Source organism: Gobio gobio, assembly GCF_949357685.1.
Source record: "Gobio gobio genome assembly, chromosome: 23".
NCBI lineage: Eukaryota > Metazoa > Chordata > Actinopteri > Cypriniformes > Gobionidae > Gobio > Gobio gobio.
This window is the reverse complement of record NC_137119.1, coordinates 20470757-20494077: the sequence shown is the minus strand read 5'-3', so window position 1 is coordinate 20494077 and position 23321 is coordinate 20470757. Positions and strand designations below refer to the sequence as shown.

Here is a 23321-nt window from a genome sequence, read left to right as displayed (position 1 = left end):
GAAGAATATTAGTAAAACAAAACAAAAAATATAATATTGCAGTACTTTAACAGTCTTGAAGAATTCACCCGCAAATGCTTGGTCTTGGGTCGCGTGGGGAAAGTTCTTTGCGGTGGGCAAATCTGGTTAAATTGTGAGAATGATAAACATGGAAGTCCTGAGAAAGTAGACTTGTGGGGTTGTGGTTAATCAGAACACCATCTGCTTGGAAAAATAAACATTTTGATGTTACAAACCTTTGAGGTTTCCTGAGAAAATGGTCATCTAACCACTTTTATCTAAATTAATTGCAAAAGCATTCCCTGACCAAATTTACTGATAGGCTATACATTAAAATGAACTGCATGAAAAAATATTCATGTGAATGTTGTGAGCGCCATCTATTGGTTACCCCACTGAAACTACCAATTACACATTTGTTCCATCTAATCAAATAATGATGTGACAGTATCATAATCTGAATACACATAGACATTTTGCCCATTTGTATACTAATAATGATACAACAAAAGTCTCCGGCATGATTAATATCTTATGAATGGAAAGAGGGATAAATACCTCTTAAATCAGTAGTGACATGCGTTCTATTTCTCCATCGTTCATCAAATAAAAAATGACGGCCAGAAATATCACTGTCGGACACATTGTTATGTGAGGTACACTTGGTGATTGCTGACCGGTCTTTGGCTAACAATGGAAGTAGAGACCTGAGAAGAAAGTAGTAGTATTTGGTTTGATTCATTCTCCCATTTCTAACGTTAAGTGTTTGTTCAGAAATACACATAGACAATAGTGACCCAAAAACATTTCAATATTTGCATAGGTTTCTCTGGAAGTTTCATATGAGGTAAAAACCTGACAAAAACGTACAGAATGATTGCCATTAATATGAGTATGAGCATTAATATATGATTGCCATTATATTTTGTACGTTTTTGTCAGGTTTTTCAATCTTTTTTGGTCAAAAAGTTCTTCAAAGAACACACACAAACAACACATATCCTTGGGGGGAAAAAATAAGTATTTATGACTTTTGTGTAGGCTACTCACCCATCAATAATAGAGCTGTGAGGCTCGTGGTCCCTCGAATCTACAATTTCAAACATTAAAAGTAAGTTACATGTTAATAAAACACCAACTGCAGACTCTTCTTCAGCATTGAAGTTTATAAATGCATTAAGGGAATATTACTGTTGCCTATCTTGTTGGAGAGTTATGGCAGTTTTAACATGTAATCCTTAAAACGAATTAGTATCCATTTCATGCTATTAGTAGGCTAACGTTACTTATTTTTTAGAAAGTAGTAGGCTATCTAATCCATTAAGTAACGTACTAGTACTTATTCATAAGTAGTTCGTTTTAAGGATTACGTTACATGTAAATACGGCTTGCCATTAGACGTTAACTATTACTCTCATAGACTGCATGCCATGCACTTTCAGTAGCATATAAAAAACGACTCACAGCTCGGACTGCGTGGATATTTCTGCTTCGCTGAGAAAATATTCATCCTGGATTCGGCAGCCGTGTAACATCCAGAAACTGGAGGCCTGGAGATGTATTTTGAAGAATAAATGGGTCGCGCGTCTGTAATGTCCTTTATTATCAGACGAGAGTTGGCAGTGACACCAGTTTGGGTCTAACGACGCTGGTATAAGGGTTCATCTCCCCTTTTGGATGTCAGAAAAAAAATAAAACGTCATTTTAGAACGTTTAAGTAGATTTACACTAATACTCACGGCCATTATTTCAATAATATAGGCCTATAGCGGTCAATGAAAGTAAAAAAAAAGGACGCTGGTAGTCCATTGCGTCGACGTTGCCACAGTTACTACTACCAAAACCACGTGACACAGCAGTTTATGACAGGATAAACTCAAAATTGTTATTTTACTCACACAAAATGAACGCACAAGTGTATATAAATCAGCCCTACGCTGTTTGTTGGTTTGAATTAATTTACACGTGTATGAAATGCCTACTCTGAAGTAGCCTATTATTGAACATGAGATAAAATAGATTGGAATTATGAAAACAGCATTTTTTTTTACTTATATTTTTACGGTAGCTATTGCATAAAACCAATGTTGTGAACGTTTAAAACTCGAACCTATCCATTTAACTAAACACTATATCGAAACCCCCAAAAATGCATGTGTAATTACAGTTCCAGTCCAACAGGTGGCGGCTTTGTAAAGGTATTTCTGTGTAAATGCACCAGTTCCCTTCAGGAACACATATCTGATTCGGTTCATTCATTAGTTATAACTTCATATAATATTCATAAAACATGTGGCTGAAATATATTAAAGACAGCTAATAGCACACTAATAGGACAAATTTAAGGATGGCTGATCCTACTGTTTAGAAATTAAAACGTGCATAAAAAATACATTAGCCTAAATCTGTTTATATTTGTTATCATTTAAAGTTAGCTGTTCATTACAGAATCTGGAAATATAATAGAGTTTAATTATGGAAAACACCTAAAAAGTACAGAAGCTTCCAATAACTTGCAATCATTAGACTAATTTTGAGAGACTGAAGTGCACATGCTTAATTGATTCATACACTGGTATGGAATATTGTTTTCATGGGTTAAACCCTGTTTATAATGTCAGCTAGTGGGCTGTTTGTTTGTAAAATTAATTTATGTCACATATCCAATGATCAGTGCTCGGGGTAACACATTACAAGTAACTGGAGTTATGTAATCAGATTACTTTTTCAACTAAAGTAACGCATTACTTTTAAAATGATCTGAGTTACTTTTTTCAAATAAGTAACGCAAGTAACCTTTTTCCCCATTTATTGACTGATAGCTCTCTTGTCCCGATGTTGAGAAAAATCATGTGCAATCAAGTGCAGAGGCGTTGTGTGTAAACATGATGTTCTAGACTAAATGTGAGCGTGCATTTGCTAACATCACTTGCACAAAAAAGATTCAGTATTCCTCAAAATGAATAAAATCAGTCAAATGCAAAATCAGAATACTACGCAAACCTCCAATAATTAGATATGTTACATAAAACAAACATTTTTATGCATTTAATCTCACTTTATTTACCAATGCACTTGCTGCTGACCTTCGATGATTCAGTTAAACCATGAGCAAAAATGACTTTAGACTTTATTTTCATTGGTGAAGTGTTAAAATTTTCTCTCCTGCATCCATTCTTCCGTTATCCAGAATAGCAGCTGAATGTTTGAGCTGCGCCCTCTATTGTACATGCATGAATTTGCATTTCCTTCAGCCTGAGGGTTTTTTGTTTTTTTTTGGTGTGAAAGGATCTTTAAATTTGCCCAAAAATAGAACTTTTTTTGTTATAAAAACAACAACAACAACAAAACAAACATGCCCAGCCCAGCCCAGGTGAGAAAAAGTAATGCAAAAATAACGTAACACATTCCGTTTCTTAAAAAGTAATGCAATGCTACTTTTTAAGGGAGTAATGCAATATTGTAATGCATTACTTTCCCCAACACTGACAATGATTATATAAAAATTCACAAGCCTTCACGTCCTAATAATAGGCTACTGTTCATTCCCTAGACTGCCGGATGGATGAGTGTCCTCCCCCAGCAACACTTGCATTTATTCTCTTTCTGTAAGTTTTGGAAAATATGGAATGTTTCAAGGAAGGTTGAAGCACTAGCAGTGGGTGTCATGACAATAACTTCTTCCAGAACATGATCAAGACCAAGAAGAAGATAGTGAACGAGTGATCATACATCCATTGACTTTGATCTGCTGTTGAGAGTTCTGGTTCAAAGGAGAGTTCTGGATGTTTCTCTGGTACCAGTGTTGGGGAAAGTTACTTTGAAAAGTAATGCAGTGCAATATTGCATTATTCCCTCAAAAAGTAACTAATTGCGTTAGTTACTTTTTCTCACCTGGGCTGGGCTGGGCTTTTTTTTTATAACAAAAAATTAATATTTTTGTGCAAATGTAAAGACCCTTTCAAAATTCAAAATTGACATAATAAGAAAAAATGCAAATTTACGCATGTACATTAGAGAGCGCAGCTCAAACAAACCTTTCAGATGTGCTGCCATTCTGGATAATGGAAGAATAGGAGGCAGGAGAAAAAAAGTATTAATTTAAAAAATATTTGTTTTATTTAATATTTAATAATTGGATGTTTGCATAGCATTCTGATTTAGCATTTGACTGATTTTATTCGTTTTGAGGAATACTGAATCTTTTTTGTAGATTAGTGAAATTAGTAAATGCTCACATTTTGTCTAGAACTATATACAAATAACAACCTGTTCACACACAACGCCTCTGAACCTACTCTCGATTTTTCTCAACATGGGGACAGGAGAGCAGTCAGTCAAATAAATGTGAAAAAGTAACTTGAGATACTTTTTAAAAAAAGTAACTCAGATATTTGATTGTAAATATTAAAATGAATGTGTTACTTTACTAGTTACTTGAAAAAGTAATCTGATTACATAACTCAAGGTACTTTTAATGCGTTACCCCCAACACTGATCAACACTATGCACTGTGGTCTAACTACTGATTCACAAACTTCTGATGAAAGTGTTCCTGCTGGAGTGGCTGCTAGCCTACAGAAACAGCTGTTTCTCAATGCAAAGAACTGCAGAGGGCAGTGAAGACATGAGCTACACAACATCTCTTGAGATAGAGAAAGGCCAGATCCATTCTTAAAGAACTCAGCCATCCCAGTGACTGACTGTTTAAATAAATACTGTAACAAATGTATGTTAATGCATAATGGAACCCTATTATTGAGAACTATATCGTTTCAGCAGTGGGCTCAAGAACGTATTTCATTGTAACAAAAATACTGTTGTATTTTTTTCATGTTTGACACATACTTTTACTTGCTCTTAGTAAAACACACAAATCACACAAAATCCATTGATATGCATTGAATACAGTCATTGAAACACCCATACACATTGAAAATACAACCACAACATTGAGAGAGAAAGGCCAGATCCATTCTTAAAGAACTCAGCCATCCCAGTGACTGACTGTTTAAATAAATACTGTAACACAATAACTAATGGAACCCTATTATATGACTACTCTTTTAAGAACTATCTTTTCAGTGGTGGGCTTATAACAACACAATTTCATTGTCAAATACAGGCTACAGCTGTTGCTGTATTTTTGCACATTTGACTAAAACACACAAACCACACAATATCCATTGATATGCATTGAATATGTTCATCCGCCTATTGAAAATACAACCCCAGTCAGACACTGTTATGACACATCCATTCTGTTCTCCCAAACGTCCACAGCTGACATAAGTAGATGTAAATTTCAATCAGGCATCTGGGCCAATCACTCTGTGGGGTCCTGTGGAGAGGGGCTGGTTTAAATAGAGCGCGAGCAGCAGCAGCGGTTCTGAAGAGATCAGTCAGGAGTGAGTCTGTCTCGAGATCTCCCTGAGAGCAGCAGCGCACTGGCAGCTATCACGCGCATCCGTGCCGGGATACGATAGCTTTCATACGGGCATTCGCTGGCGGCAGACTCGGCTGTATTTATCCACACTTGTATTTGTGGTGCTCTTATTCTTAAGTTTTAATGCGTTATCTTGATTGGTTGATACACTTTTATATATGTATATTAGTAGTTGTTTGACAGTTGGGGTCAATTGGATGTTTACCCCATTACTTTTTTAAATAGACGGATAGTTAAAGAATAAATTAAATGCTAATGGTAGCAGCACAACAACAGCAAAACTCAGGTTGTTTATAGTCTTCTTGGTGTAACATTGTGAAACGTTCATCTTTATTTATAACAAAGTCGCAGAAAGGCATTAGACATGATGATGAACATTGTCGTGGAGTTTTTCGTGGTCATTCTGAAAGTTCTCTGGGCCATCGTGATGGCCGGACTCAAGTGGCTCATACGGCCGAAGGAGAAGAGCGTAGCGGGACAGGTGTGCGTGATCACCGGGGCGGGCGGCGAACTTGGGCGGCTCTTCGCCAAGGAGTTCGCCCGGCGCCGGGCTACACTAGTGCTGTGGGACATCAACAGCCACAGCAATGAGGAGACTGCGGAGATGGTGCGACAGATCTACAGAGAGCAAGACAACCCGATATCAAAAGATGGTAAATGGAAGGATTTAACATTTTATTTTTACCTCATTATTATATTTATCCCAGACAGACTAGGTAGGTTAATGTCTTTGTAAGTATTTAAAAGCTTGTTTTGTGTAGTCCTTGAATGTTTGCCTCTGACCTATACATTTGTTTTGTTCAGATGTCCAATAACCGATATGCAGAACCATTCTTTTCCACGTTTTCCCCTTATTGGCAATAATAACTAAACAATCATCCTATGAACAAACATCTATAAGAACTTTCTAGATTAAGTATTCTACAATTATATTTCGTATATATTAAAGTATAATTTAAAAAAATATGAATTTATTTAAAGGGACAGTTCACCCAAAAATCCTTATTGTTTACTCACTCATATGTTGTTCCAAACCTGTATGAGTGTCTTTCTTCTGCTGGACACAAGAAGATATTTTGTGGTAACCGGACAGTTGATGCATGCCATTGACTTCCATAATATTTTCCAAACTATAGAAGTCAATGGCTACCGTCAACTACCAACATTTTTCAAAATATCTTGTGTTCAGCAGAAGAAAGACACTCATACAGTTTTGGAACAACTTGAGCGGGAGTAAATAATTTTTTCACTTTAAGTTGTTGCAAATTTATTTTGGTTTAACATATATTATCGGTAATCTTAATGTTACATGCTTCTAATTTGAAAATGAATGGCTCTAAAAGTTGTGAAATTGTGCAAACAATATCATAATCAAATACATTTGTGTGCCTATGAACACCATTGTTTTCTGTTGAACATGCAGTGGAGCAATGGTGTATTTGTGTGATATTCATTAGACACCCTCCAGTTGGTGCCATCTATTGGTAGACCTGATATTAAACAAACTGTTATTGGTCTAGCTCTAAAAATTAGATGTATTCTTTCCTATCGTTGCAATTATCTTGGTTAAATTATCATTCAAAATAACATTGAGTTTTCCCCCCCGAATGCCTTCAGACTCCGAATCAATTAAATTCTTGTAATCAAATGAAGCTTTATGTGGTTTTCTACATCTCAGATGATGATGATCTAATGTGTTTTTCCTAAGGAGCTGTTGGTGGTGTGGAAGAGGTCCCGCCGTTTCAGCCGCAGGTGTATACATACGTGGTGGATGTGGGCAAGCGGGAGAGCGTGTACTCCACAGCAGAGAAAGTGCGCAGGGAAGTCGGTGAAGTGAACTTGTTGATCAACAACGCTGGTGTTGTGTCCGGCCACCACCTGCTGGAGTGCCCCGATGAGCTTATCGAGAGGACCATGGTGGTGAACTGCCATGCACACTTCTGGGTAAGTCTCGTTTAACTTCACTGCTCAACGCAACTGTACGGTCAAACCAAAATGTATTCAGACACCTTCAGCATTTTCTCACATTATCACAGTTCATTCGCTATAGTTTAGTCAATGGTAATAAAATATGACGAACTCCGAGTTAAACTGTGTCAGAACAAATTCATCTTGATAATGTCAGATAACTTTGATATAAAGGTATGTCACGGATTATAATCAACCAATCAGCTGTTAATTTAAGTACACCATTAGATAATACCAATTTAGGTCAACCAATTACCAAGCAATGCTTAATTTTGTTCAGTCTGTGGTTAAAGAAAAACCACTTAAGCAAAGCATGGTCAGGTCAAAGTGTCTTTTATCAATTTTAGCGGTAATCCACCGTATGAAGAATGTTTGGGAGTAATATGTCACAGTTTACTTTATTTTAATGATATCTGGTGTCTGAATGTTTTTTGGTTTGACTGTATACTGCAAAGTCTAATAGCTGATCTAATAGCTTAACCGGACATTGAAAGTCAATGTGCATCAACCGTACAGCTCTTTTTAAGTGGGGAAAATGCAGTAGAATGTCCTCTTTTAGTGATTGGGCTATATCACATGATGCCACTGTTCATGCACCCATCTGTTCAACACATACTCATTTCTTTGCTCTGGTATTTGTGCTTGTGCCAAGATGGAAAGCAAACATCTTTTGCTCCATGCATGTTCATAAGAAGCCAGTGTGAAGTTTAAAAAATGGACTAAAAAGGCACCGTTTACCCTTTCAAAATCGGTTACATCAACCACTTAGAAGCTCAGCCATTAAATCCGTCTGGTGTTGAGTGCAAACAAATGTCTGTCATCTGAGATGGGCCACCCCCCTAAAAACACTCCAATACATTTAGCATATTCCTCATGCAATCACCCCTGTCCTGTCTGGCCCGTTCTCTTTCAGCCTGTCATCCATTCCCATTCATTCCTTTGTGGCAGCCAATATTAATATTTACGGCTCAGTCTGGATGTACCGCTGAAGTAGACATCCACAGGCTGTGAGATTGAGGATCTGGCGTGCGTTCAGTAAGAATATCAGTACAGGAGCTGATCTAGGATCAGATTACCCTCCCTGACTTTATCAATTTCAGTCCCTGGGAGTTATAACATCAGAACTGATCTTAAAACCATACTTCCACTCGGAGAGGTTTTATTAACATGCCCCCTGTCGTTTCAAACGTGGCCCTCTCCAAAGCTCCCCGATCTGTGGATATAAACAAGCTCTGAGCAAGACAACTCCAGCAGGGGGTTTTGGTAACATCACCGGGAACAATCTGCTCTGCCTTGGTTTGTTAATTTAAAGCCTATTGAAGAGCACATCCTGCCTGGGGAAGTACCATTTGGACGAGCCCATTCTCACTTGGCCTCGCTAATTAACCTCTTGCCAGTAAATGCGTAAAAGGCCGGTCTGTAGAGCTGTAGTTTGTTTTAAATCATGCTGCTAAAGTCCCGTTGAGGAGAATTGTGGATGTTTTTTGTATGTGACTGTTGTGGATCTTAAAGGGGCTATATGCAACTTTTTCCCCAAAATAAACGTAACAATAGCCTTTTTATTTTACCATTTATGACTCAAACATCTCCTGATGAGCATACTGACACCTTGTCCGCTCACAGTGGGTGCACCTATAAGCCTGTATCCTATTTTTCCTATTTTCTGGCGGGTCGTCTTTTCCCGCGCTGTCTGCGGATGTGACGTCACCACCGCTGCGAGAGCGAGCAGAAAATGAGCAGTTCTGTTTTTTGGCCACAGGTGTCAGTCGCGAGTTTAAATTTCAGAAAAACGCATATAGCCCCTTTAATATTTGAATGATTAGCACTACAGGATGGTTCACCCAAAAATGAAAATTCTGTCATAATTTACTCACCCTCAAGTTGCTTCAACTCTGTATGAATAGGCCTGTCACGATAACTACTTTTTGTTTCGCGATATCGTCCCAGAAATAATTGCGATAAACGATATTATCATTTTATGCCACTAATGCAAGTAGACCTACACACTTTCAAATGACAACCTTTTAATTCTTTAGATCATGGAAATTAAGGGTAAAAAATATCCTAAATAAAAATTGAATAAACAGTCATTTATCCCTTGTGAAACGGCTTTAACAATCGTCATTCTGTGTTGCCATTTATATGTGCACTGGAACAGGGGATTGCAGCTTTGAAATTGAGTCAATTTGGGCTTATTCTTTCAAACTGTCTGTAGTTGTCAGGAAAACAATATAACGCCTCAAATGGCACATTTTTTTTTCACCTGTCGATAACCGTTCTGTGTATGAAGGAACTGCCCGAGAACCATTTTCGCCTCCATCACGGAAAATGTACAAGATTACAGCATTATCGAGTAAAATGTTGGTGACATGACATTCATTATCATGTTAACATAATGGGCGATGTATTACATCACAAAATTATTGAGGTCATGTACGTGTTGTGCGATATATCGATATATTGATTATCGCGACAGGCCTATGTATGAATTTCTTTCTTCTGCTTAACACAAAAGATGATATTTTGATGAATGTCTGTAACTAAACAGTTGATGTGCGCCATTTGACTTCTATAGTTTGGAAAAAATACTATGGAAGTCAATGGGTGCTTCAATATATCTTTCGTGTTCAGCAGAAGAAAGAAATTCATACAGGTTTGGAACAACTTGAGGGTGAGTAAATGACAGAATTTTCATTTTGGTTGAACTATCCGTTTAAGTGAGGGTTGACATCATCCCAGACCCCCTGGAAAATAAATATATTATGGGCGTTTTACTTTGACTGAATGTTTTTTGATGGCCTTCGGGTGTTAAGCTGTCACATTACAATATCTCATTTCTTTTTATAAGAGAATAATGTTTTTTTACATTGGCAAATATGTGAATGTGCACATCCTAAACAGTGGAAGTCCTTTTAATGAAGCATGAAAATGCCTGGACACGGACTGAGCTTAAGTGTAACAGAATGTTCTTTGCCATTTATATTCGTCTATTTTCTCTTTTATATACTTGGAAGTTGTTCAGTGTAAGCCGCAGTGGTGCTGTAGCAGATGCACTTGTTAGTGGTCGAGTTGGGATTCTCATTAAGGTTTGGGTTGTGTTTGCTTAAGCTTTATGCAATGCATGGTTTCTTGTGGGGGTTTAAGATGAAAGCAGAGCTTAATCATTAAGGACAGGCATGGAATACCAAGCGGAGGATGTGGTCATTAAAGCCACAAGCCAGCTGAATAGAAATGCACCAACACTGCTTTTCCTCTTTCTCTCTTACACAAACATGTTCTCTTAATTGGTTGCTCCTTGCATGTGGTTCGTAACACTGCAAGACTTCCTTTTTCCCATTCTCTTTTGTCCTCCTATTTACAATTCATTCTGTGTTGGCATATTTTGTACAGAAAGGATGTTTTAAATATGCATGCTTAATGTGATGCTTAGCGCTGACACTTAAATTAATGGGCCTGGGATAAACAGTTTTTTTTTTTTTTGGTTAGGGGTCCTAATGAGTGGGCTATTATAGGGCCTGGGACTACATGCACAACTACTGGTTTTGTATAGACGCATTACTGGTCAATAGTTTGGAAACATTAAGGTTTTTGAAAGTAGTGTCTTAATCTCACTAAGGCTGCATTTATTTGATCAAAAAATATAGTAAAACCGTAATACTGTGAAATATTATTACAATTTAAATTAACTGTAAAATGTAATTTATTCCTGTTATGACACAGCTTAATATTCAGCAGCCATTACTTCAGTTTTCAGTGTCACATCATCTTTCAGAAATCATTCTAAGATAATTTCTTTTTATTATCAATGTTGTAAACCGTTTTAGCTGCCTACTTTTAAAAAAACAACAACAACCATGTTTAACATTAATAATAAATGTATCTTTAGCTCCAAATCAGCATATTAGAATGATTTCTGAAAGATCAGGTGACACTGAAGACTGGAGTAATGATCAGCTTTGCATCATGGGAATAAATTACATTTTAAAATATTTTACAACAAACTGTATTTGATCAAATAAATGCAGCCTTGGTGAGATTAAGAGACTTTCAAAAAGATTAAAAAACCTTAATGTTTCCAAACTTTTGACCGTATACGTGTATAAAAATCAGTAGTTACATTAGACTTTTTTTTTTCTTTTTCACTGTCCGTATTTTGACACAGGATGAGCATATAGGCTAGCTTATGCAATGCATTTATTTATTTGATTATTTATGAAGAGAACCGCTGAACAGAGACTGTGCATTACTTTTCATGTTCAACACCACACGAAGCAGATTCATGTTTTTCCTGCAGTGACAGCGGAGGCCACTAAAACACCACCTTTGTGCCTAAAGGCAAATATGAACAGCGTAATATTACAAAATACAGTTATGATTCAAGTATGAAAACATGTTAAAAATGAATTGACCTGAACTGAACACAATTGACTTTCTGTATCTGGCTGAACTCAAAACTATTTAAATCACCCTCAAGTTGTTCCAAACATGTATACAATTTTTTCTTCTTTTGCTGAACACAAAAGAGGATATTTTGTAGAATGTCAGTAACCAGTTGATGGGCCCAATTGACTTCCATAGTATTATTTTTTTTCATACAATGGAAGTCGATCCGGTTGTTAAGTCTGACGTCACGCAGTTTTCCGGGTCCAAAAGCTCTCTCATACCACAAGAAAAACAACAAACACTGTGCTAATATACACATACAATGTGGTGTAATACTACAAAAAAAATTATAATCCTAACCTTTATCTCCATACCAAAATTCCAGATGGCCAGACAGTGATTCACCTTTTATAAATCGTTAAAATATTAATGTCTGTGACGCTGTGAGCACAGAGACTGTTGTGTAGACTGAAAGTATTTAAAATGTTTAACTTTTTAAAATGTTTAATATGAATAAATAGCGCTCATAAACAGCCGTCGATGGCATTCTCAAGTGACACGAGTTGAGGCTTGGACCCAAAAACGGCATTCCTTACGTCACGACTTAACAAGCGGATGGGGCCCATCAACTGTTTGGTTACCCATATTCTTCAAAATATCATGTGTTCAGCAGAAGAAAAAAATTCATACAGGTTTGGAACAATTTGAGGTTGAGATGACCGAATTTAACTTTTTGAATGGACTATCCAAAGGTAAACATTGTCGGTCCCTAGTAACACCTACTTGATTTCCTGCCCAATGCATTTTAATTGGATATGCATCAACATAGCTTAAAGACTCCAGTTTGACCAGAGTTCTCTTGTCTGTCGATTTCTTTGCCCATACTGGACAGAGAATAAATTGCAAAAACTGTTGCTTTTTTGTTTTAATTCATTTCCGATATTTGTTTTATCCATTAACTGTACGAGCATTTTCCAGAGAGTTGTAGCCATTGCCTTCCAAATCTTTTTAATTTTATAGAATTTTTTTTCCCCTCGGGTCATATTGAAGTTTCTTAAGCCTTCACAACAGGTCCTTGTCATCCTCTTAAAGAGTCTCAAACATGACCTGGCAACGGTCTGCTCCGTTTCGAAACTCTTAAGGCAGGAAGGGCAAATTCCAGATGGACATCTTTATTTTGTTGGATAGCATGGTGGGAATGTAACAACTGGAGGAGCCAACAGGAAGTTAGGCCATTATCTCAGTGGTGCTCTTTCAGGACGTCTGTGCTCGGCCATACTTACAGCTGCGTTTGAGTCCCAGGACCAGCGAGTTCTCTGCTGAGCCCTTTCAGACCGACTTGAGAATAGCCGGTAGGATTGGCACTGTGGCGGACTGACTGGTACTTGGCGAAGTAAAAGTTTAAGTGATTCAAATGACCAGATTTAGTGTCTTGTCAGATTTGGAGAGCTGAGCGGAGTAAGCTTCTCTTTTTCTCTCTGACGTTGACCCCATAATAGGTGATACGTGAGCAGTGCATTCCACACCTGGCCGCAATGGTGTCCGTAAAAGCCTCCTAGTTGCTTAGTGAGCATGGTTGAGGCAAAAGACTCCGGGCTGTCCCTAGAGAAAAGCATCAAGGGATAGAGAGTCTTGTACACAAGCTTGCTGGTAATGGGGAGCTGCTGCCTGACCCACTTATATGACAATTGCTTTCTTGTCTAGGGATCAGCTTGACAAGATGCCAAACGACAGGAGCCAAGTTCTCCAGCCTGCATTCCTGCTAGACCAGGAGAAAGGGAGCAGCCAGGCAGAAGGGTCTTACTTGAGTAGTTTTAGATGGTCTTGCTCAAGATAAATGCACCTGTACCCGTCATTTGATTTGGGGCTGCTTGTATTTGAAGAGCTCCCAGCCAACAAGATTCACCAATGGCTTTATTTGGCTTACTTGACTAAAGTTAAACCGCTCCAGAATGTGGTTTTCAAAGTGATTCCATAGATCCGGCCCCTCATTTTAATGAGACCTCGGCGATACAGTAGCAGCGTATCAGTTAGCCCCCGCTTCATTTTCTCTGAGGGCTGTACATCAATCTGGCCAATGCTTTGCTGCATTTCTCGGGTCGGTCCACTTTCTTCTAATTAACGGCCATCTGGGCTATTCTGTGCAACAATATTTGTGCATATTCCTATTGGTCAAACATTAGCACTAATCCAGGCTGACACGGCAGCTGTGAAGAGCTTTGTGAGGAGCGATGCACTTGAGCTTGTATCAATTAGAGAGCACAACAGGCATAGAACCACTGCAAGGGCCAAGGAAGCTCTCTGCTGTTGGAAGTTAATTTAGCGTAAACTCAGGCGCTGAGAAGCAATTACGGAAGCTATGAATTAAGACATGAACTTCTGTTCGGTTTCACACATTTTGTGTCTGAGAGGTCAGCAAGGCCATGCCCACATCAGTGCCGGGCCCCTCATTCCATAGCGGATTGGGTTTTTACAAAGACTCTTAGCCATTTCTGCTCATTTGTGCAAGTTCAGAGGTTATGGGGGTGATAGACTAATGGTCAAGGGGCTGAGCTGGTAATGTCCGGTGTAATTTTTGTTCAAGCCCAATCACTGGGTTGATTACAATACCAACACAGTTGCTTGACCAAATCAAACCCAGCCTAGTTCCTTAGCCAATCAAGCTCCAAATTGCCATCCCGGTTACTTTGACAGTCCAGTTACTTGACTAATGTTGAGTTTGCTTGGTCGTGTTGAGTTTGCTATCATTGGGTTGATTTACTAGCCTAGTTATTTGACCAAAATCAAACCCAACATTACCAGTTCTGCCCAGGAATCAAGGTTGTAATGTTGCTGGTTTGGTAGATTCAACCCTTGAACTGCATAATTGTTGGGATCCATGGTGGTCTATGTACATTAGTAAGTTTTGATGGTGTTTGCTAATACAAAGTAACTGTAGATTGGCTTGTATGGTTTCCTTGTCCAACGACTTAATGCTTTCCCATGTTAATAAATGTCTGTCTCTCTTGCTCCACGTCACATTTTCAAAAGTAATTAAAAAAAGTATTTCCCTACTGGATGCAAGAAAGACTTTCAATTTGCCTGAATCTTGACTTTGTATTGTATCATGCTAGTCTAATCCGTCTTATTGGCAGCAGCACATAGTCCAAACTCTCCAAATCAAATTTTAATATTGTAAATTGCAGTGTTTGGAAGATGTTGGCATTTGTTCACTACAGGCCTAATCTATCCTAATGCTTCATTTGCACGCATACTTACCATCAGTTTGGCATGCAAGGCACAAGTACAGATTCAAACCGGTCCAAGTCTGCTCCCTTGAAGGAACCCCCCAACACAATGAGATGAATATTAAGAGCAATTTTACACTTAATGCGCTGGAAAAATACACAGTTTACTCTTAACATCAGGGATTAAGCGCGTAGCATGTGGACCGCAGCACTCCATTGCACGAGTGGATTGCCTCATGAGAGTGAAGTCAGTGGAAGTCAATTTGAGACATTCCAGTTCCATATTTCAACAGCATGTCAAGATGACGTGTTGAGACGGCTGGCAGAGGTGCGAAACGCGCTCCGAATCGTGCAAGATGGTACCATTCTCAAGTGTGGCCAAGGTCCTTTTCTGCTGGGCATGTTTATAAATGGTGATATCATTTGAAGGCCTCTGGAAGGGGCTCTGTTGTTCTTGGCTCTCACACGTTTTTCTTTTTCATAGCATGCTTCGTGTTCCATTGAGGACTGACTATAAAGCCACAGGCGGTTCTGTGGGGCTTGTACGGCAAATCTTCTCTAAGAGAGCAGTAAATGGATGACGCCAGTCATGTTTTTCATCATTATTGTGTCCACCCCCTCACTTCCTCTAGGTCTGAAGAGAATGGAAGATGAGGCATAATAGTTTTTTTTTAATTCACTGGGTTTTTTTTGTCCAGTGGGATCAGCGAAAGTGGAAGATGACTGATTCATTTCATGAAAGAAACGGTCAATAACAGCCAGGCAAGATGTCAGAACAGCTGAAAAAAGTTAACAAATCAAGTCCAGAAGTGTTCCGTCAGGACAGTTGTTGTATTAGCTACATTTTAAACCAATCTTAAAAAACAAAACCTGTCACTTACTTGCACTAGACTTTTTATGGATGAATTGTTGTTTTGAGTAGGATCTTTTCAGTATCGTTTACAAAACCTAAAATATTTGTTCCGTTCACAATTCAACTCTTTAACACAAGCTTTGGTTAGTTTTTATCGGGTGAACTATTCCTTTAATCGTTCCAATGCTAATGCGTAATCCAGGCTAAAAAGGTGGTGTTTGTTTCCCATCTTTGTTGACCTACAGCGGTGGTGTTGTGGTCCTGATCCGTATTGTGGTGACAGTGGTGAGTGAGTACGCCGCTCGGGCTTTGTGCTCTTGATACTGAGATGCCACTCTTGGGACCGACTCGTTGTGGGAGAAAAGGAAACCACAGACAAACCACTTGTTGTGAACTTGCAAGTGGTCTTTTCACCTTTTTAATAAGCCATTTCAGACCAATACGAAACCACCGCAGAGTCTGGTGCAATACTTCATCCATTAAAGCAGTTTGCTTCCCATCCAAGTTAAACCTCCATGTCGGAAATGAAAACTTTCTCAAAAACTCGTACTACCAAAACAAATTGAGCTGTACATAAATTTATCTTTTAAGTGCATGTGGAAAGCAAGCTCCCTGTAAATGGCCTTTAAGACTGTAATGGAATTGTGTTTCTAAACTCCCCCAGCAGGATGAGGGAGATGAGTGTTTAGTCTCAGTGAATTATTAGTCGGGGAGGAAGAAAAAAATCGGATCAAAGGGCTTTGGCAGAGACTTACAGCAACAGCAAAATAACTGTCTTTGTCCCCCCCCCCCCTCTCCCTTCTCTCTCTCCCTCTCTCTCTCTCTCTTCCTCTTCCAGACCACCAAAGCATTTCTTCCCAAGATGCTAGAGATGAACCATGGCCACATTGTGACAGTTGCCAGTTCACTGGGCCTTTTCAGCACAGCTGGTGTGGAGGTTAGTACATTGCATCCATCACATAAATCTATTGGCAGACTGAAATTAAAAAGAGTGTGTTTGGAGAGTCTCAGCACGTTGGCTCGCCGTGGCATGGAAATTCGGCGCGGCGCACAGCACGCCTAGCACTCAACGCCAATTAAGGAGCGCGCTAACACTGGGCCTACCTGCTGCAGAGACATATTTCCCATGATCCACTGGGGTTTCACACATACTGTGAATATCGTGCACTTACTCCAATAGGAACAGATGTCTGTGCTTTTTAAAATTGTGCGTTTTCAATGACAGAATTTTGAAGTAATAGTTGGTTGATATATCAGCACTATTTAATGTGTGTGTGTGTGTGTGTATATATTTAATTCACAATGCATCATATTAGCCTGACAAGCCAGACCCACATCAAGATGTTGGGTCTGGGAACACCCCATTGGCAGGGCTCAATTCGAGGGGCGGGATAAATGGTTTTCTTTCAAATTCCCTCTGCACACAATAGGATAAAGCTACAACCACCCAGAGCAACGAAGGAGGTGAAGTGGAGCTAGTTGATAGATTAAACCTTTGCCATATCCGGTCAGCAAAACCCTGAACACATCTTCCTTTTTTAACCCTTTGGTAATTTCTTTTGAAATTTAAAAAATCACTGCTTCATCAGAATATGAAACTTGGTGACTTTTCTAGCATTAGGTATGTAAACAGACAAAAAAATTGGGGTCATAATTCGAGCATGCTAATTGGTCGTAAAAAAAAAAAAAAGTAGCGTTCATTGTCTTCGGTCATAAATGACAGACCATAGGAAATGAATGGGAAATCGGCAAAAACACGAATTCTCTGAATATTTGTGTACAATCTACAAATCAGCCGCAATGCTGGAAAAAAAAGTACACCGCAGTAAAGGGGTGACACTCTAAAACAAGAATATTGTGATATTGACACATCCACTCACACATTTAGAATTTTTAAAAATCACAGCTTCATTAGAATGATATGAAACTTTTCTAGCATTAGGTATGTAAACACACAAAAAAATTGAGGGCATGATTCGAGCATGCTAAGAGATTGTAAAAAAAATACCCCCACTTGTGCTCTTCGGTCAAAAATGACCCCAAAGGAAATGAATGGGAAATCTCATTCACAGAAAAAAAAATCTATATTTCTAACAAATAAAATATCTAAAACTTTATAATAAATAGTCTGAGATTTTTTTTAAATATAAATTCAAATCCATATAAAAAATAATAAAAAAGAAATCATTAAATGTGTTCAAAAGAGAACTAGGGATTTCTCAAGCCTCTCCATAGAGACCTCTAGTGATTACACACATGGTTGCATGATTTCTTAAATGATTCCAAAAGAGGACGCTAATCTGCCTTTAAAAAAATTACTTTGAAGGCCTAGTCTCTATTTTAACCTGAAATACTGCAATAATAAAATAAAAAAAATGTTTGTATAATTTTCAATGGCAAAAATAGACCATAATTATTGCATGAATATAAAAAAATACCATCAAATCATCTCAATACAAAATTAAAAAGAAGAAAATATAAAAAAAAAATGCATTGGTTTTACTGGAGTGGAGGAAGTTTAATTTTTTGGTGTCCGGTCACTTATGACCGGGAAGACAACCAATGCAACCCCTAAACGAAGAGCACCAGAGGGTTAAGAATGACTTCAGTGCCGTTCTTTTCTCCAAGTCTTCCAGAGTCGTGGCAAAAGCCGATTCGAAAGACCGCTGTTCGCCAGCTTCTTTGTTTTCAAGTAGCCGCGGAACCGCGGCAACTCTGCCTTCATTATGTTAAGCCCGCCCACCGACTCTATAGACAATGTGATTGGTCTGACTAGAGTTTGGTTTTTCCAGCTCTCAAGCCAACGGAGAGTTGCTAGACGCCCTTGCTGCAAATTAGATTTGCTGCCGCTAGGGTGCGTCTAGATTTCTAGGCTCATATCTTAGACATTCCACGACCCAACAAACTTTAATTGAAGATGTTCAATCGGCGAAAACAAGCACCGTCCGACGGCGACAGCGGTAACCTGACAAAGCCCAACAAACTGTCTGCTGTCAGTTTAGTGTGAATTGCTCTCAACAATGTATACAATGGTGTACACATAATTGCTAAACGCTTTTCTCCGAAATGAAATCTTTCATTGGTGCTGGAGTAGCCTGAAAAGTCACTTTGAATCCGTTAAACCTGCCTGTGTATATAAGGGATCTCTTAGAGTTTGGAGTCTAGTATGCGTACAATCCTCTTCTTTCACTGCTGTCCAAACTGGTGTCATTTTCCCAGCAGCCTTTTGTGGAAACGTTACCTTTTCTGTTTTGTTAGCTGTACGTGCACTTCTATTTTACAAGCCCTCATCTTTACTCTCACTTCAAAGGGTCCCAGAAGCCCAGTCACACTGTCTGACCTATTATGTTTCCTTGAATGTGACTTTTTATGGTTTGCATTATTGGAGTGACTCAAACCGCTGTGAGCCCCTTTTATTCCAGAGTGTTTATCTACACGCATCTGTGTTTGCCCACTCTGTTCTGAAGATCCCGTCGACCGCGAACCACATCAAAACCCTCCCGTGCGGCTCTACCTATGCTCCATACACAACAGAAGAATGCTAATGAAACCGTAGCTCCCGTGCTGTTACAGGAAAACCGCCTCGGGAAGCTCGATCGCGTTCACCAAACTCTGTTTCCTCTCGGTTTTAGGATTACTGTGCCAGCAAGTTCGGGGCCATCGGCTTCCACGAGTCCTTGAGCCACGAAATCAAGGCTTCGGAGAAGGACGGTATCAAGATGACGCTGGTGTGTCCTTACCTGGTGGACACGGGCATGTTCAGAGGATGCAGAATAAGGTAAAAGAAAGGAGCCGTCCAAATGTTAAGATTGGGTTTCAGATGGCCACTAAAGGAGCGAACGACACAATGCGTATCTAGTTCGAGTAGACATTGCTTAACAACAGTCAGGGTAGCTTTGCTTGTGGCCTCTCATGTCACTGTCAGCTTGGGTTTTCATGCGCACAATAGGGGCTTCCACTTGAATAGAAGGTGCATGCTGGATCTGTTTCCACTCAATAATGACTTGCTCTGACTGGCGAAGCACTTTGGGCTGACTTTATTAAACAAAGACGACTCTTAATCATCATGTTTTCTCCTTCTCTCCCTTCCTTTATTTTCGCCTGGGCGGGTCAGGAAAGAGATCGAGCCGTTTCTCCCTCCATTGAGACCCGAGTTCTGTGTGAAACAGTCCATGAGGGCCATCCTGACAGACCAGCCCATGATCTGCACGCCTCGCATTGTATACATGGTCAACTTTATGAAAAGGTGGGTCGTGGGTGGTCCCGAAACTTGAGTTTGAAATGCCTCCAGATTGCAGGAACCATCGGTAATAACGTATTCCCATTTGTTTTTGCGTTTCTAGCATTTTGCCCTTCGAAGCGATCGTGTGTATGTACCGGTTCCTGGGGGCGGATAAGTGCATGTACCCCTTCCTGGCTCAAAGGAAAGAGGCGATGAACAACAACGAGGCAAAGAACGGGATCTAGAGGGCGCCGTTTCCAACCCACAAGGGTACATTTCTAACCCGCATGAGGATAAGACCACTGAGAGGGCAGAAGGAAGTGAAAAGACTGCGTTTAGACTGGTGCACTTGCATTTGGCAGATGCAAAGGTTTACCATATTGTTCCTCTGGAACAAAGAAAGCTGTGTACTACACTAAGGATTTATTTGTTGATTTATGTGTTGTCTTTTTTAAGGTTTGTTCCATCTATATACTGTGTCAATAGTTTTGAAATCATACATGAGCTATTCAGTAATTAACTATTTACGTAATGTAGTCACCAGCATTATCTAGCGTCTTTGTGAAACTATACAGTATGTTACTGTACGAACAGTAAATTCTTGTCACTTTTTTGTTTCGTTTGTGTGTAGACATGCACTGTATTTACTTTCCTCTACACTGCCAACCTTATCTACACCGTTCAATGTGGCACCGCGCCACTCCGTTCCCCGATTCCATCCATTTAAAGGCAGCGGCAGGAGATCATGTGTCCGAACGGGCCCAGTTATGAACCATGTGACGTTATAGATGAAATATTTTGCATTGTATACCCCCCTCCCCCCACTCATTTCTTTTTGTTGACATCATGAGAAGTGGGTAAAACGCTGGTCTGTTTCCAGCTGCTGGCGGAAAGGAAGTGTTTTTTCTCTCTCTCTCTCTTTAATCTACAGAGGCTTATGGTATTTTGTATATGTAAATGTCAATCTAAAGGGATGGCCTGATTTTCTTCTGCCATTGAATATTATATTTAGTACGTGGCCCATTTTGAACTGTGCATCAATGGAAAAATACTGTTTTTTTTTTTTTTTATAATTGATTCATTATGCAATTTCTAAAATGAATTTGAAATGGGACTGACTCGGTTTCAGTCAATAACATGAGGATGTTATCATCGTCTGAATATGATGATTTGTTCATTTAATGCTTTTCCTTTTTGTTCATGCAAACCTGAACCATTGAGTTTCCACAAACATTTTGTATGTTTAGGCAAAAAATGACAAAACACATGAGTTTAAACTACATTCCAATAGGCATGTGACGAGCCTAAAATCTCTACCTCTTCATTTTTGCCATTTGTTAACAGTATGACATAAATACTCTTTTTGTAACTTTCCTAAAGAGTGCTCTATATAGGAGCACACAACATGGTTCCAATGTTTAGTGTCTCTACCTAACTTAAATTAATAAAATGATTTAGATTATTTGGTGGTTTTTGTGTGTTAGTCGAAACCGCGGCGTCTTTTCATAAGCCTGACTCTCGGCAACATAAAATGTCAGCAAATGCCAGACGTTCCTGAGGAACTTGGCACAGAAAGCATAAGTTTTAGCATAAGCCAACTTTTCAAGTAAGTAAATTCCTTAGTAAGTAACTTCTACAGCAAGAGACGTGACGTACTGCAACTGAAAACTCACTCTTATGCAGCAGCAATACTGTCCGTCATACAGCATATGGGTGGAATTTGGGGTAGAATGTTTGACTCAGATGTTCCATTCAAGCCAAAATGCATGCTATCCTTCGTTGTGAAGTGACTACCTCAAGGGGAAATGCATCACAGGAAGAGCGGAGGCCTTTCCTCAATTCATAAGCCTGTGAATGAGTTTCATAAGCGATGAATCAGTGTCACAAAAACAGCGAATTGCATATACAAGGAGTTATTTTAAAATATGACTGACCTATTGCATGTTGATTGGGCGTGGTGAACCAAAATGTGCTTTCAGAAAACAATCCATAGTAAATGCTGGTAAAGAATTTGGACGTTGACTGATGCTATTTCATATTTTAATGACCCAAAGCCCATTCAGTTGCGCACAATTTCAAGATAATTGAAATTTTTAGATATCACATCTGGAAGAGAAGCGTATGCAAGTTTTTTTTGTGTGCCTACGTTCACTCTTTGAAACACACGCACATTTGAGAAATGATCATAAGCGTAGATATGTAACTGTAGATGCCACATTAGACCACTCTAGACATGTTAGTGCGATATTGAAGAAAACATGATACGCAATACCTTGTTAAATAAAGCAATTTCGTATCGCATTGTGTGTAAAATCTATTTAAATTATATTTAAAAATGATGATAGAATGATACCATTTATGTGTTTCCCATTCTTTCTGGGAAAAGAAACTTCTGAAAGTGACCAGCAGTGTTTTAGAAAAAAATAATGTCCATATAATTGTATCATCAATCTAAGCAAACAAAACATGTAATGCTAATATTTAAATACCAAAAGCTCTTTGCTTGACTTGGTAATATATAGTTATATCAACCTAAAACTTAAAGGGTTAGTTCACCCAAAAATGAAAATTCTGTCATTAATTACTTACCCTCATGTCGTTCGACACCCGTAAGACCTCCGTTCATCTTCGGAACACAAATGAAGATATTTTAGTTGAAATCTGATGGCTCTGAAAGGCCTCCATTTGCACAATGGCACTTTACACTCTCAAGACCCTTAAAAGGTACTAAAGACGTCGTTACAAAGTCCATCTCACTACAGTGGTTCTAAAATAACTTTATGAATCGGCGAGAATAGTTTTTGTGCGCAAAAAAACCCAAAATAACGACTTACATAGTGATGACGATTTCAAAACAGGGCATCATGAAGCTTCGAAGCGTTATGAATCAGTGAGTCGAATCATGATTCGGATCACGTGTCAAACCGCCAAACTGCTGAAATTTGGCGATCTAAACTGCTCATTCGACTCACTGATTCATAACGCTTCGAAGCTTCATGATGCCGTGTTTTGAAATCGTCATCACTATGTAAGTGTCGGTGTTGAACGACATGAAGGTAAGTAATTAATGACAGAATTTTCATTTTTGGGTGAACATCCAGGTAAACAAACACCTGAACTAGGGGTGGACGATTATTTTTGTTATTTTAATTTATCTTTGTTATTAATAATAAGAACTAAAAACAGTAGTCTTCACATGAATTAAATATACATTTATACATA

At 38.8% G+C, this 23321-nt stretch overlaps 1 protein-coding gene across 2 annotated transcripts; it reads left to right on the top strand.

The window, feature by feature from the left end:
- Positions 1 to 5252: 5252 nt before the first annotated feature.
- rdh10a (retinol dehydrogenase 10a) lies at positions 5253 to 22399 on the top strand. 2 transcript variants are annotated; one of them, XM_079805764.1, is made up of 6 exons: positions 5253 to 6099; positions 7155 to 7390; positions 16716 to 16814; positions 19510 to 19655; positions 19992 to 20123; positions 20221 to 22399. In XM_079805764.1, exons 1-6 carry the CDS (start codon positions 5811 to 5813, stop codon positions 20342 to 20344), a joined length of 1026 nt encoding a protein of 341 aa, XP_079661890.1. In that variant the 5' UTR covers positions 5253 to 5810; the 3' UTR covers positions 20345 to 22399. The 2 variants fall into 2 exon arrangements, with proteins under 2 accessions (XP_079661890.1, XP_079661891.1); XM_079805765.1 differs by having other exon boundaries at positions 5679 to 6099; positions 7158 to 7390; positions 20221 to 21560.
- Positions 22400 to 23321: the final 922 nt, after the last annotated feature.

Bases quoted from the DNA above. Each gene is read 5' to 3' on its own strand.
- rdh10a (XM_079805764.1), top strand. From the start codon at position 5,811: ATGATGATGAACATTGTCGTGGAGTTTTTCGTGGTCATTCTGAAAGTT. The intron at 7,391-16,715 runs GTAAGTCTCGTT...TTCCTCTTCCAG, and splicing joins ACTGCCATGCACACTTCTGG to ACCACCAAAGCATTTCTTCC. The intron at 16,815-19,509 runs GTTAGTACATTG...TCTCGGTTTTAG, and splicing joins TCAGCACAGCTGGTGTGGAG to GATTACTGTGCCAGCAAGTT.